The sequence below is a fragment of the Ruditapes philippinarum genome, unplaced genomic scaffold (assembly GCF_026571515.1).
Source record: "Ruditapes philippinarum isolate M1 unplaced genomic scaffold, ASM2657151v2 ctg1088_1_1_1_1, whole genome shotgun sequence".
NCBI lineage: Eukaryota > Metazoa > Mollusca > Bivalvia > Venerida > Veneridae > Ruditapes > Ruditapes philippinarum.
The window spans coordinates 256,686-272,541 of record NW_026862563.1 but is presented as its reverse complement, the minus strand read 5'-3'; the positions used below and the strand labels follow the sequence as shown (position 1 = coordinate 272,541).

The window sequence follows — 15,856 nt, the reverse complement described above, 5'->3', positions numbered from 1 at the left end:
ACTGTAATAGGTCGGATTATTAATACTAATTTGGGTGTAAATTGTTTATGGTGCATTTAGTGTGTGTTAAAACACGGAAGTCTGACAAATCATTAATAGGCATTTGTCAGCGGTGAATGGAACTTGAAGTCATAGAAGGGAAGCAAATCAGTTGACTCTAAGAATTTGATTTAGCAATGCGTTTAAGGATTGAAATTGTATGTAAGTACTTAACAAGTGTTTATTATTCTTAATGTATATTTTTCATGTTGTTTTAAATGTTAACGTTAACTTTTCGAAACGACGGAGGTTGGAAAGATAATCAAGCATGCATATTTATATAGACAAATAATAATCTGATCAATAAAAACATTAAAAGAATTTAAATACATATTTTTCACAACAATAACATATTGTCATATATTAAGTATGTAAATTGAGTTAAATTCTTAATACATCATACCTTGTGTGTTTTATGTGAATTCAAAATTTCTATCATTTTATCACTACATACTACTGTATATCAAAATAGTGTTGGTATGTTTGGCTGTTGACTTGGCTTGGGGAGCTCGGCGTATTGATGCACAAGTGCGTGCACGAGAAACTTTGAAAAGGCGCCGCGATCAGCGACAGTTACGAAGAGAAGTCCCGTTAGATGTTCCGGAATTACTTCAACTTACTCAGGGTATGATTTGTATTCTAATTACTGCTTGCGAATGCAGCTAAAAAGCGTATCAATTATTTCTCTTTGCTTATCAAACGTAGCTTTAGCTTATTGTCACACATACGAACTCGTCAAATACGTTGCATTTACTTAATTTTTTTCAGTTTGATCATGCGTCGGTCCGTCTGTCTTTCTGCCGTTTTATGTTTTATCTAAATTACATCAAGAGTGGATGATTTGTATTAACTAGACTCAGTGTTAATCAAAATATTTCAATGCCTGGCGTGCATGATTTAAAGGTAAAGCACATAAAGCACATGGATATGACATATTTTTCAATTGATAAGTTATGTGGTATTGCTGGTAAAATTGTCTTAATTAGATAAGGGCATTAAATCCTTTAGCAGAAATTATTACATTCGTTATATGAAAATCGTACAGTGTGCTTTGTCCAGAATGTATCTTAACCAAAACATGGTCTTTGATCATGTCCTATGGATAGTTCGAGATTGCGAAACGATTGTTAGCCTACTACTAGTATAACTTTACAAAACGCATGATATTATGAATGCTTAATGGTTGGTAAAACAATTATCATTCTGCATATAAACAGAAATCTGTCTCTCTACATATTGCTTACAATAGAATTTTGTCGGACATATATGCTGCAACTTAATCATGTTTTAATATAAAAAAGTCCTTGCCTTATTTTATCTTGGGACATTTCCAAAAATAATGTTAAGATAAGAAATGCGTGAATCAAAATAAGACAAAACTATTTCCAAATATACTCATGTGTCAAGTGCTGTGTAGCAGCTGTAAAACGTTGCCCGTACTTCACTTCAGTGTTGTTATATTTTTCTGGTCCTTTGAGATCATTGGTGCCGGCACTGTTGAGTGCTGGGAGTTTGGTGCCGCTCAGGCCGGTGCTGGGGGCGTGGGGGATGTTGCGCGTGTTCGTTGTCCCTCATGTACAGACTCAATCAAACCGAGTCTGCAGTTCTCTTATAATTTTGTTGTGATAAATGCTTCCGAGGGATCACTTTGTTTCCAGATTTTTATTAAAACTTAAAGAAGTTCAATATGGGGTCGAATCAGTGACTGTGAAAAAAGTACAGGATTTACAAAAAATGGTTAAAAACAATATTCTTTTTTGATAGTTTCACTTAATAATTTGGCATTCTTTGTTCGAAAGAAATATTCACATTTGAACGGCAATATGGTAATAATGTTTTGATTAGAATTTATTTGTTGTAGGAGAATCTCTTGAAAATGTTCGTGAGACTAATGATGTCTATGGTATGACTGTTGAGCGACTCCAGGAAACGTATCACGGGATTAAAGTCCACGACACTGCCGTGACTATTCACAGAACTAAAGATGGGCAGTTAACGGGAGAGGCAGTTGGAACGTTTGTACAGGATATCGAGGGGGACCTCCCAAATACAGACCCTAGGATTTCAAAAGAAGATGCTCTGAATATTGCCGTAAATAATGAAGAAGATAATATGAATGAAGTCACCAGCGTAAAAGACACAGTTGAAATATATTTAGATGAGAACAATGAAGCTCGCCTAGCATATGTATTGTCGTATCTGATAAATGGTGTTAAGCGTCCGCATTATATTATCGATGCAAAAACCGGAGATATTCTGAAAAATTGGCAAGGGCTTAATAATTATCCTTGTTGTGAAAGAAAATATAATGCTACCGGAGGAAATGAAAAGAGTGGAAAAATAACGTATGGAAATATGCCGTATTGCATGACACCAACTATAGCCAATGGCACTTGTTTTCTTGAAAACAAGTATGTCAAGGTTGTAGACATGGATCAAAGCAGCTATGAAACGGCGCATTTTGTCTGTTCGGAAGGATATAATGATGAAATAAATGGCGCATATTCTCCAGCTGCTGATGCGTTCTTTTATGGGACAGTTGTCGGTAAAATGTTTGAAGAATGGTTTGATACAACACCATTTGGGGATCGTGAGGTTATTCTCCAAGTTCATTACGGTAGACATTTGGAAAATGCCTACTGGACTGGAAGCTATTGTCAATTTGGCGACGGTTACAATAAATTTTATCCTTTCACAACGCTTGATATTGTAGGGCATGAAATAGGTCACGGAGTAACTGAATTCAATTCTGATCTTGAATACTACGGAGAAAGTGGAGGTTTAAATGAAGCATTTTCTGATATCATGGGTGAAGCATCAGAATATTACCTATTGAAATCAGATTTATTGACAGGCGGTATCTTGATGAAACACGCACCCTATTTGAGGGAATTTGAGAGACCTGAAAACGATGGAGATTCTATCAGTCATGTTGACGATATGGTATCTTACATAGACGTTCATTACAGCAGTGGTATTTTCAGACGGGTGTGGTATGTTATCGTGAAGGAGGAAAGTGTTTCGGTTCGTGATGCATTTTCAGTTTTCTTACATGCAAACAAAATGTATTGGCATGAAAGCTCATCGTTCTATGATGCATCATGTGGTGTTTTGGAAGCCGCCTTGGACCTTGGCTTTGAGACTCAACCATACCGAAAAGCGTTCGAAGATGTTGGCATAGCATATTGTTCGTCCGTATCCGATATACCAGTTTTGCAGAACAATGTTACTCAATCAGGGTTCCTTGTAAGTAATAAAAATACTCCTCGATTCATTATGAAAACACCAAAGTCAGCAGACACGTTTATAACCAGCGTTAGTTCAAACACGAGTGATGATATAGTAATCAAAGTGATGACCGGTGGTTGGGAAGAGTCTGATGGTGCTGGTATAGTAGTACAAGACGCCAATAAAGTCAAGATAACGAATGCTGGAGGCAAGACATTTTTCATAACATTATCACTCTCACAGACAACAGGAAGTGACGAATGTGACCATGATCTCGATTTAGTTGCAGAGGTTTCCATAACTGCAGGATTCTCGTGTAGATCAGACGAAGAGGATGTTATATTTTCTGGCAGCGGAAGTGGAAGTGGTGATGGTGATGATGAAGACTATAATAGCTATGAAGAAAGTGATTCATACGAATATTATCATGAAACCTATGATACGTACGACAGCTATGATACATATGATACATATGACAGCAACAGCTATGACTACGATTATCATTACGTGCATCGTAATAGAGGAGGAAAAACCAGACGATATACTACTGCATCTTGCTAATAGCAAACACGGAATAAATGAATAGTAAATAAAATGATCTGGTTCTTTACCTTTTGACTTGTTGCTTACATTTTTGTATTTTGTTATCATGTAAGGAAACGAACTTTTATTCAGTTGTATCATTATTTTTATTGGAATAAAAAAGGTCTACACACATGTATTCACCGCTTAATATATCCAATTCTGAAATATTCGAATAAAGAAAAAGATATCATGACACCTTGTATCGTTTTATTTATCAGTAGTGATATTAAACATCGATATATTTAAATTATTTTATTCAATATTACTAATCTAACATTTGACATGTTTTTAATACATAAAACAAATTCATTTCTAATATGTATTATTGAAGATACATTTTAGGCATTAAATACTTCGAACATTACAAAAGCAAAGTGAAATAATGACAATTACAAAGACATTTGCTTCACTGGTTCAGTGTCATAACAGTAACTAACAGACAACATCACAAACAGTAACTCAATAATTATTGTATTACATGATAACAATAACAAGCGGAATATTATAATGTAATTATAACAAAAATATGGTTATTTATAAACGGATTCTTTTCAACTTTTGAACATACAAAATTCAAAATATCATATTTGTTTCTAAGAATTTTATTTACAATTCATTGACAAAAAATAGGGAAAATAACAAAACAAATATGCTACTGCAAAATGAAAAATCACAGAATGGTTGAAATATCGTAACAAAATTAAAAGTCTTGATCCCACAAAATCTGTATGTTAACCAGTTCTTAATACTTTGTGTGTCTTCCCATGCCTATGACAAAGTGTAAACACATGTCTTACGGTTACGACGTATTTTCTCATGAAGGCTTGGGGAATATTTCTCTATTCCTAAATAAGGGCTTCCTCGAGTTCCAGCAACTCTTGCATCCCTAGCTTCCAGATCTAAACAACTGCTAAATTGAACAGGCGAGTGAGAAAGCAACCAGACGCCCCTTGCAATTTGCTGGAACCCGAGCAAGCCCTTGTGCAGGAATAAAGAACTGTGGAGCAGATTTGTTTACGTTGTTAAAGTCAATTGGGAGGACACACAAAATGTTAGAACTGGTTAACATACAGATTTATTGGGATTCAGAGACTGTTCATTTTGTTATGATTTTTAGTCATTCTGTGATTTTTCATTTTACAGAAGCCTATTTGTTGTTTGTTTTCTTTTTCTTATCGATGAATTGCATATATAATTCTAAGTAGGAAGTATGATATGTTGAATTTTTGTATGGTCAAAATTTGAACAAAATCTGTTCACAAATAACCTATTTATACAGAAATATGTAAGTGTCGGGCTATATGTGCCTCTGAGTGTAAGCTCATGTATGGAAGTCAAAATACTACTTTGTTTACATTTTGCAACTTTTAAAACAAATTATTTCATATATTTATTGCTACTTACTTCAGGAGACAAGCATCTAACATTCTCTAAAACCATTCATATATGCCCTGTTTGAAGGTGGGAAGTTATTTGTTTCTGATACATGATGTGTGATTAAAGGCAAATTGAGCGTCTGTGAGCTTGTACTTTTCTGCACATGACTTTGTGCGAGCGTTCAAGATCCCAGTACAGCTTATTAATTCGATTCCACGATATGAGTTTGGATAAATTGACGGTTGTTTCTTAAGGATAACCCCTTGCGACTATTTGGGAAATTCCCTGTATTTAGAATTTTCAAGAGGCTCAGCAGTTATCTCAAAACTTTCAATGAAATATTCATTTTATGAATTATAGAGTCATATGAATTTTTAAATCTTTTAACAGCACAAAGTACTTCATTGCCAGTGTAAGAACATCTGACTATGACAGTAAAGAACCAAACTAACTCGTATACGTTCCAATATTTAGAGGTGTGGTTCGAAAACAAGTTATGTTGGTGCTCTTTAATCATGAAATTAGATCAAAATTAAAATACATAGTCGATTAAGCCTTTTACATTGTGTGTAAACACATTCAATCACTTTTTCGAGTAACCCAATGAAGAAGATTATAACCAAATCGATAACTGGTATAAATTAATACATTGATAACCGTACAGGCGATTGTCATTCAATTCAAGGTCCGTTACACGCTCATTTTTAATGCAATCACTCTTCTGACGAATCCTCACACCATAAAGTACGTGAATCGGCGACAGAATGAATATATTTTACCGCTTTGTACCAGTCTTGGTCAATTTAGAGAGCAAAAGTATTAAATTATTGTATCATAATTTGGGGACTTTTCTGTTGAAAATTTGTCAAAGTTAAATCGTATACATATACACATGCACAGTGTGTTAACTGGAGTGCAAGTATTAGTTACCCGCACTCCAGAGCATGTCCATTGATTGGCTCATTTTTGCTGGGGTTTACTAATTGTGACAGCAGAGAAAGGGAAAGCGATAGAAATCATATTATTTAGATGCTCGTTGATTGGTTCCTTTTATGGGGTTTCATATTGTGACAACAGGGAACGTGTCTTTATGTTTGACTATGATAAAAAAGAGAAAGAACATCAAAACACTCGGCAATCTGATTAAAACTCGGGTGTTACGCTCCCTCGTACAAATCAGATAGCCTCGTGTTTCAATGCTATTTCTATTACTTATTATGGAATATTGAAGGACTTACAAAAGCTAAAATCTCTTGCAGTAATTTTATAAACTCGATATGCACTTAAGCTAGTATCTGTTTCCCAATACACTGTTACCGGAAGTTACAAAATCGCCGTGCTGCGCTGTTATATACATGTATGAAACGTATGCATGATTGATTGTGTTACATGAATAAAATTAGACAAGGGTGTTTTTTTTAATTGGTTGCCCATGTACTTGCGATGGTGAGATATATTCTATATCATCTAATAAAAGCTTGTATTTTTGTTGGCCTTAGCGATTTCTCTTTGTCCACAACGTCCTTTGAAATGTGTCTGCAAGTTTGTTTTTTCCAAAATAATCAAGCGGTACAAACATTTACAGTTGAAGCTTCACAATACCGTTCACAATAGATTCGTCACCTTGTTGCAGTGATTGTACTTCCTTAATAAGCGGGGGAAACCTGAAATTTCATTATTAAAAATATGCACATGTTTTCTTGTCTACTGCATCGTATCGTTTTATCGTTGAATCAAAACTTGATAAATAATTGTGATTTAAGTCATAGGTCTTGGTTACAAGGAAAGACACAGAGCAGTCTGCATCGTCATGCTCTTTCAAGGTTCTATTATATTGACTAGCTTGCTATCTCGAAAACCGATAGTGGACGGTTGAAATAAATGGAAGCTGGACAAGGCCATTCTAATATACGACAAATTACGGTTTGAACGTTGCGTTAGAAAGGCTTTTCTTCTTCCTGATTGCAAAATATATCCTCATTATTGAGGTACTCGAAAGTCACATGGATCCGGCAACACAGTTTTTATATATAAGTGCTTTATTATTGCCTATGTTCTATTACTCAGTAATTAACTCAATTCATACTAAATAAATCAAAATTGTTAAGCATTTTGATTTGGAATATTATGTACATTAGCTTGGAATGTAACCTTTATTAATGGTATTAACATTTACAATAATATCAGTAATTAATCTTGGTATTCATTATAGACAATTATATGCCGACATTGCTTTTAACTCTGTAAATACGGTCAAATTAAGTGATAGGGAGAATTACCCGCTTCGCTGCCACAAAAGGCACGCCTGTATTGTTTATGGCAATAAACATTATGTTTTGGCCTTAATAAAATCTTGAATCTCTTGGTTCAAGCATGGGAACTGACACAATACAAGGTCAGAAAGTGTACTGAAATGAGAACAGCAATCACCTGTTTATGTTACACGTGTACTTTGTGCATGCAATATTTCAAAAATAGATGATGATTATATCAAATATGAAAATAGGTACTTGAAAATTTAAAGCTGCATACCTTTAGATTAGCCAAAATATTTCGAGAAAATCAAAATGATGACAAATGTGCTAAGTTTTAAAAAAAGCTGGAATATTCAAATAATAATTTACATTTTATGTGCGATTAATGCCTGATTTTGCGGTGTTTATCACCATATTTTACCGCAGTACTAACGCAGTTAAAGAAAATTTTGATCTGATTTTGGTTATTTAGGTGGATTGTAAGGTTAATTTGCAATAAGTTAATTACTTTCTTTGTTCACTTCGAAATATACATTTATTACTTTTAAATACGTTTTAAATACGTTTTAAACTTTTCATCAGAATGAGCATGAGTCAGGATACACGCTGCTTTAAAACAAATGTTGTACACAAGCTTCGAGTGCGAACTTTTCAAAAGAAAAACTTGAGGTATTGGACACCTTAAAGTAAAGAACACCGGAAAATTTAACTGGCTATGTTTGACTAAGCTTGTTCATGGATGGAAGTGATATTTGCAAGCTACGTACCTTAACGTCCGCACGCCCCCTGACACCGGCTAAAACGAAACTCAATATCTAAACGTGAAGATGTAGAGATTTTGAAAATAATTTTGAATATCAGTATGTTCATATGGTGGTGATCATCGAACGTTTGTGCAATTCTATGAAAAGTGGCATGTTATTCATTAAATCAGCATGCCTCAATCATACTTATATTAATAATAAATCTAAAACTGTATAAAGTATTTACACATTGCAAACGGCACTTCAGCTCATGTAAACGTCAAAATATGAAAAATAGCCCTTACTGCGTTAATCACTCAGTAGTGATATGCTGGGAAATACTGCAAAATCAGTCATTTATTGATAATAACATAAATAATTACCTGAATTGCATACAATTTTCTTTTTCTGTTCTTTTTTTAATCGTAGTACAAGTATGTCGTAATACACCGAGTATGTCCAGTTACGCCGGAATGTGAAAATAACGCACGATTCGTGCAATAAGTAATTCAGAATTGTGCAATAAATGGCGGATACCTGACATGACTTCCAATTCGGTAAGAAAACTGGCCAATATATTTTTTATTTAACCGAATTGAAAAATATCAATAGCCGCATACGGCTGTGAAGACATAACTGTTTATTCCTCATCAACATTATTTACACGAAATTGTTTACTTTTCAAGATCATTCGTGAAAATGATGGCTTGACCACCGTTTTGAACGAGATTTTGACTTTTTGTCGGCTCTTTTAAGTACAACAATGCATATTATTCATTTCTATTTTCGGTAGGCAAGTCTTCTTGTGATATAAAAAATTGAAAATAAACTGATAAAATGTGATTCAAGCCGTTTTTATAAGGTAACGCCGATGTACGTGATTTGTGCTACGCGGTAACGCCGGAAAATGTTATTTGTTTTCTGATTTGGTACAGAATTATTTCACAGGTTTTTAACGCCTTTTATCGACGAATATAATCAAGTTATTTAAGACCTATAGTCAATGCATTTTCTTCGTAAGTTATTAAGAAATATATGAGAGTTAGATCTTGACAAACTTTAAGCATTTTGATTGTTTTATTCCTGAAATAATGCACCAGTAAAGCTTGAAAGTCACCATATGTCCTTTGTTGTGTTGGCGTGATGTGAAACCCAACCAAAAGAATTTTTTGGCTATAGCAATTTGTCTGGTGAACTCCTGTGAAAATGTATTATTTATTTAAGTTATTTTTTCTCTTATATAAGGAAGTAATTTGTATTCAAAAGATGTTTAACTTAAAAACTATAATGCCCAAAACTTGTAAAAGCATAACCTTATTGTCCTCGGCAAAAGTTAAATAAATAATAAATCTTTGGGGAAAGATTTACACAACTCTTAGGGTTTCTTATTACGAGTATATGTTAACTTGTATGGGAAAAAAATATGAATCTAACGTAAGAGTTTATGCCAGGCATTACAATAGACGTTTACAAAACTAACAGGACTAATGACCCTAAAAAGGCCACCAGTACAGAGCCACGTCACATCTATACAGAATGGCCATTTGCTCACTCAGGTAGCTCATTTGTACAAATACATTAAATATCTAATAGCAATCTCTCAGACTTTGAATGAACTGTTCCTAATTCACAGCTGAGCAAAACCATTTCATAAATTTACCAGGTAAAGGGTGACATAGTTTTAAGATAGGTTGAATATATTTTGGTTACTTACTCAATGTACATGTATATTGAGAGCTACAAGAGATGTGTTTATGAAAGGTTTCATGCTGATACTCGCCGATTAATGGCGTTAACCTGTGTAACAGTTCGGTACTATATATGAAAAAAATCACATTTTCCGGCGATACCGCGAAGCACAATTCACGTACATCGGCGTTACCTCATAAAAACGACTTCAATCACATTTATCAGCTTATTTTCTTTATCACAATAATTTTAGTAAATGTCACTTGCCTACCTAAAATCGAAATTATACGGAATAACTTTGTTGTACTTATAAGACTCGACCAAAAGCCAAAATCTCGCTCAAAACGGTAGTCAAGTCATCATTTTCACGAAAGATCTTGAAAAGTAAACAATTTCGTGGAAATAATCTTGATTAGAGATAAAAGTAATGTTTTCGCAGCCGTATGCGGCCATTCATTTTTCAATACGGTTAAATAAAAAAATATATTGGCAAGTTTACTTACCGCGTTGGAAATCCTGTAAGGTATCCGCCTATTTTATGCACAATTCTGAGTAACTTATTGCACAAATCGTGCGTTATTTTCACATTCCGGCGTTACTGGATATACACGGTGTAATAAGTTTGCTATGATTACTATCATAGTTTTGTATAGCAGTACACTTCAAATTTACATTTTCTTTTCATTTATAATTTCTGTTTCTTAGTCTGCGCCTGTTTTACATGATCGGGTATGACTGACTAGACCAGACCTGTGTATTTACATGACCGGGTATGACTGACAAGACCAGACCTGTGTATCTACATGACCGGGTATGACTGACTAGACCAGACATGTGTATTTACATGATCGGATATGACTGACTAGACCAGACATGTGTATCTACATGACCGGTATGACTGACTAGACCAGACCTGTGTATTTACATGAACGGGTATGACTGACAAGACCAGACCTGTGTATTTACATGACCGGGTATGCCTGACAAGACCAGACCTGTTTATTTACATGACCGGGTATGACTGACAAGACCAGACCTGTGTATCTACATGACCGGGTATGACTGACAAGACCAGACCTGTGTATCTACATGACCGGGTATGACTGACTTGATCAGACCTGTGTATTTACATGATCGGATATGACTGACTAGACCAGACATGTGTATCTACATGACCGGGTATGACTGACTAGACCAGACCTGTGTATTTACATGACCGGGTATGACTGACAAGACCAGACCTGTGTATTTACATGACCGGGTATGACTGACAAGACCAGACCTGTTTATTTACATGACCGGGTATGACTGACAAGACCAGACCTGTGTATCTACATGACCGGGTATGACTGACAAGACCAGACCTGTTTATTTATATGACCGGGTATGACTTACTTGATCAGACCTGTGTATTTACATGACCGGGTATGACTGACTAGACCAGACCTGTGTATTTACATGACCGGGTATGACTGACTAGACCAGACCAGTGTATTTACTAGACCTAGCGGATTTTCTTTTGTTTAAACAGATCTATACCTTTCACAAATTATAGATTTAAGAAAGTATAAGAAATGTCCCTGACGCAGTTCAAGAGGTAAAGAGCGACCTCAAAACTGCTTGTTCAAACACTAGGCTTTAAATGTGGCCTTAACCTTAAACCGGGACAGTTGAAAAATGGGATGGGCATAACAAAAGCCATTAAATTAATCTTTTACTAAACCTTCAGGAGCATAAAATGTGTTTTCGGCACATCGTCATGATAAGATAAACATTGTACCAAAGTATCATGAAGATGTCTCATTTAGTGCAAGAGATTTCATGATATAGAGCGGGGAAAAAACTCTGACAAATAGTTTTTGATCAAAACAATATATCAATAAAATTACAATCTACATATCAATAATTTATGATTGTTGTGACACTACTTAATGGTTAAATATTGGTCATTTTTATAATTTTCATCCATAATTATATTGTGACACTGTTTTGAACATTAACATATGCACTGGTTGTTATCTTAAAAATTTGCTGTCTTAATGTCATCGTGGGCGCATAAGACTTATTTGATTGAAATAGATTGTCTTATCTTGTCTTACAAATACTAGTATATGTTTAAACAAATCAATAAATTATTTGTTCAGCGCGTCCTATAAATAAGTACTAAATAATGCTGTCTTTATGTCATCGTGGGCGCATAAGACTTATTTGATTGAAATAAATTGTATTATCTTGTCTTACAAATACTAGTTTATGTTTAAACAAATCAATAAATTGTTTGTTCAGCGCGTCCTATAAATAAGTACTGTAATTGTCTTTCATGTGACTCCAGAGACAAGTGCAAAAATCTGTAGGTCACTGAGATAATATACTAAAAATGTTTTAATCAACATTCTGGGTATTTATATCTAACATATCATCTAAATAGCGAGAACAAGCATTTTATGTTTAAAAACAAAATGAAAAACTGAATGTTACTAGAAAATATTCACACATTGAAATTATTTAAAATACATGTTCAGTATTGACCTTAATTTAAATTGTCAATCAAAAGTGATTATGATTAAAAAGTCGTTTTCTTGATAAACAATTATCTTTTTAATCATGTTTATTCTCAAACGTTGGATTAAAATTATATTAATCTTTATGTATTTGGAGGATTCTGCTATTCCATCACACGCTTCCCTATGTCAAATCAGTATCTGAGCAGCATAATGGAAATACAGATGAATGAGAGACTGTTAAGTCTGTTAATATTTTTTTTTACTTCGCGCGCTCGCGAACGTGCATGCGTGCGTATGCGTTGTCTATCCAGCTAGCTTTCGGAACGTCGGTGATTCTCAGGTGGCAATTCGTGCCTGACGTAACTCGGTGGAGTAACGGAGGTCTTCCTCTACCAGTAAAGCTTGAAAAACGCCATACGACCTATACTGTGTTGGTGCGGAGTAACACCAAACCAAAATAAAAAAAAATATCTACCATATTTGTAACATCAACACTCGCTAAGGACGCTGAAATTAAAGTACTAGTATTGGAAAAAATTCATCTGTGTAATTGAGTTAGTTGGTGGAAGCTCGGTAGCTCCTCCATGAGTACGAATCTCTGTATATCATCATCAGTGTAGGCGTGGCTTAAAAACCTTACAGAAATACATTATTTCAGTAATAACAAATTTTTGGTTTCATTTTTAATATAATACATTTGAATAATTAACCAAAAAATTTTGGTTTCATTTTTAATATAATACATTTGAATAATTAAACAAAACACATGTTTAAGAAATGATAAAAGCTTTGAAAGTTTAGCAAAAGGAAACCATTAGAACATTATTAAACTAGTTTCGTATCTTTCGCTTCTATGGTCTTTTAAATGATTTTCTGCGTTTCCGGCAGTCGCGTTTATACAACTTAAGCTGGGAGCTGTTGGGAGTATAATTTGACAGACATCTGTAACCCGCCTTTATATCAGCATCAATGATAGCTGTATCATCTTCAAGTGCTTGTGCGCTTTGTAAAGATACTTTAATAAAATATTCTGTTTTCACTGGATCTGGAATTGTCACACTATTTGTGCCACTGCTTACATCAACCGCTGTGTTTGGGCTATTAACCGCCTGTTCCCATCCACCTGTCGTCACCTTTATCATAAACTGCTCAGAATTTCCGTTTTTGACACTTATAACAAAGTTGTTTGCCCATGGCGGTATCTCAATTTTAAAGACAGGATTGACTATTCTACCTACTTGAATGTCTCGGCGAGTTTCGTTGTTATAGAGCGTGAATACGAACTTGCTAACATCACAAGGTTCAATGCCAACATCGCTGAATGCATCTCTAAATGGAGCAGTATCATAACCAAGATCTAAAGCCGCTTTTAAAACACCACACGAGCAGTCATAAAATGATGACGTTTTGTGCCAGAACATTCTATTTGCATGCAAAAATACAGCAGCCGCATGCCGTATTGGCATTCCCCCTGTAGTGAGAACATACCATACCCGTCTGTATATACCACTACTGTAATGGGGATCCATATCTTCAACCATATCTTTAACATTACTTATTGACATTTTATCATTATCTGGTTTTTTAAACTCTCGCAAGTACTTTTCATATTTCATGACGTCATGACCCATCAGCAAGTCGGATGCCATCAAATATTCTTCTGCAGCCTCACCTATCATGTCACAGAATGCTTCGTCAACGCCACCACTTTCACCATAATACACAAGACCGGAGTTTTGCTCTGTCACTCCGTGTCCTATTTCGTGGCCTATTACATCAACAGAAGTTAAAGGATATGTATAGTCACTTCCGTCGCCAAAAGCACACGTCCGTCCATCCCAAAATGCATTTTCAAGAGATATACCATAATGGACCCTGATGACAATCTTGTCTTTTAATGGTTTACTATCAAACCAATCCTTAAACATACTACCGACAATTGATCCGTGAAAGAAAGCATCGGTTGCCGGAGAGTATCCGCCGTTTACCTGATCATTATAACCAGTATTACAGTCAAAGCTAGCAGTCTTTAATTTCTTATATGTTTCACTCTTGTTTTTCATATCTACAACACGAACATATTTATTTTCTAGGAAGCATCTTTTTCCTTTAACATCCATTTGAAGACAATATGGTTTGTCACCATATGAAATTTTCCCAGTCCTTTCGTTGCCACCTACAGCTTGATAGTTGTTAGATCGACATTTCTTGCTATTTAGTCCTTGCCAATGTCTCAAAATTGCACCATTTTTCAGATCTATTATGTAAAACGGGCGTTTGACACCATCTATCAGGTAAGACAAAACATTAACCAGTCTGGCACGATTATTATTATCCATGTATATCTCTTTCCTGATTTCAACGTTCGTTATTGTCTCCATATTGTCTCCTTCTGCAATCAGAGCTATGTGCAATGTTTCTTCGTCAGTGAAATTAGTTTCGAGGTCCGGTAAGTCTTCTTCTATTTCCTGTATGATTTCTCCAGAGGCCTCTCCAGTAAGCTGACCTTGTTCTGTTTTATGGACAGTGACAATTGCGTCATATACTTCAATCCCTTTGTAGGTTTCCTTCATTTTTTCTGTAATCGTGCCAGCAGCGTCTCTCTTATCACATTCGACTTTAAGAGACTCACCTGTCAACAGAACAATAAAGGTAACTGCGCCATAACATAGATTCATAAAAATCTGAATGGTTTTGAAAATAGGCCCACTTAAAACATATTTGTTCTTCTAAGACTTATGATATAAAATTTATTATTTAAAGATTTTCAAGATATTGTAAAAGGGCATTTGTAAAACCTTACCCTCAGTTAGTTGAAACAATTCAGTAGTGTCCAGTATTGTTTCATCCCGGCGTTGCATCAGCTGACTACGGCGGCGTTTGACTGTCTCGCGTGCTCGGAGGTTAGCGTCCACACGCTTTGCACACTGGGTAACGGAAACATACTGACATAATACAACTGCAAAAGTAAATCATAAAACATTCAAATTACATTTGATGCTAAAGTACATTGTATAAGTAAACTGCGTCTGTAAGACATGAATAAAACCATGCGTTAGATATATCTTAACTCTTACCTAGTAATATTATTCCCTTTGGAATCATTTTTCGTGCTCTATTAGATAAATGAATGCTTATTTGTGAAAATTTCAGTTTTATTAGCCAATGCCATAATTGCTCTCTGTCACAATACTATAATTTAGCTAAATACATAAATTTTGTTTTACATCTGGCATGTTTGACCTTTAAATCATGTAGTGAAAATATTGCAGTTGTGTAAATTATAGCATGGATAAGTTTTAAAAAGAAAACTTCTGCTTGTTCAATAAGAAAAAATGTTTCAGTGCAAAAACATGTATATATCTTAATTTGAATATGTGTGTAATAATCATAGTTAGAAAGCCTTACTAATAAAGGCATATACAGTCAATATAAA

General features: G+C 34.8%; 2 protein-coding genes across 2 annotated transcripts; one reads left to right on the top strand and one right to left on the bottom strand.

Annotated features, from left to right (window-relative positions):
- Positions 1-50: 50 nt before the first annotated feature.
- Positions 51-4,045, top strand: LOC132719440 (elastase-like). The gene is made up of 3 exons (XM_060703206.1): positions 51-201; positions 512-664; positions 1,901-4,045. Exons 1-3 carry the CDS (start codon positions 177-179, stop codon positions 3,826-3,828), a joined length of 2,106 nt encoding a protein of 701 aa, XP_060559189.1. The 5' UTR covers positions 51-176; the 3' UTR covers positions 3,829-4,045.
- A 9,092-nt stretch (positions 4,046-13,137) lies between these two features.
- LOC132719436 (elastase-like) lies at positions 13,138-15,642 on the bottom strand. The gene is made up of 3 exons (XM_060703203.1): positions 15,498-15,642; positions 15,224-15,379; positions 13,138-15,052 (listed from the first exon to the last, which is right to left on the bottom strand). The coding sequence occupies exons 1-3, from the start codon at positions 15,523-15,525 to the stop codon at positions 13,272-13,274; spliced, it is 1,965 nt and encodes a 654-aa protein (XP_060559186.1). The 5' UTR covers positions 15,526-15,642; the 3' UTR covers positions 13,138-13,271.
- Positions 15,643-15,856: the final 214 nt, after the last annotated feature.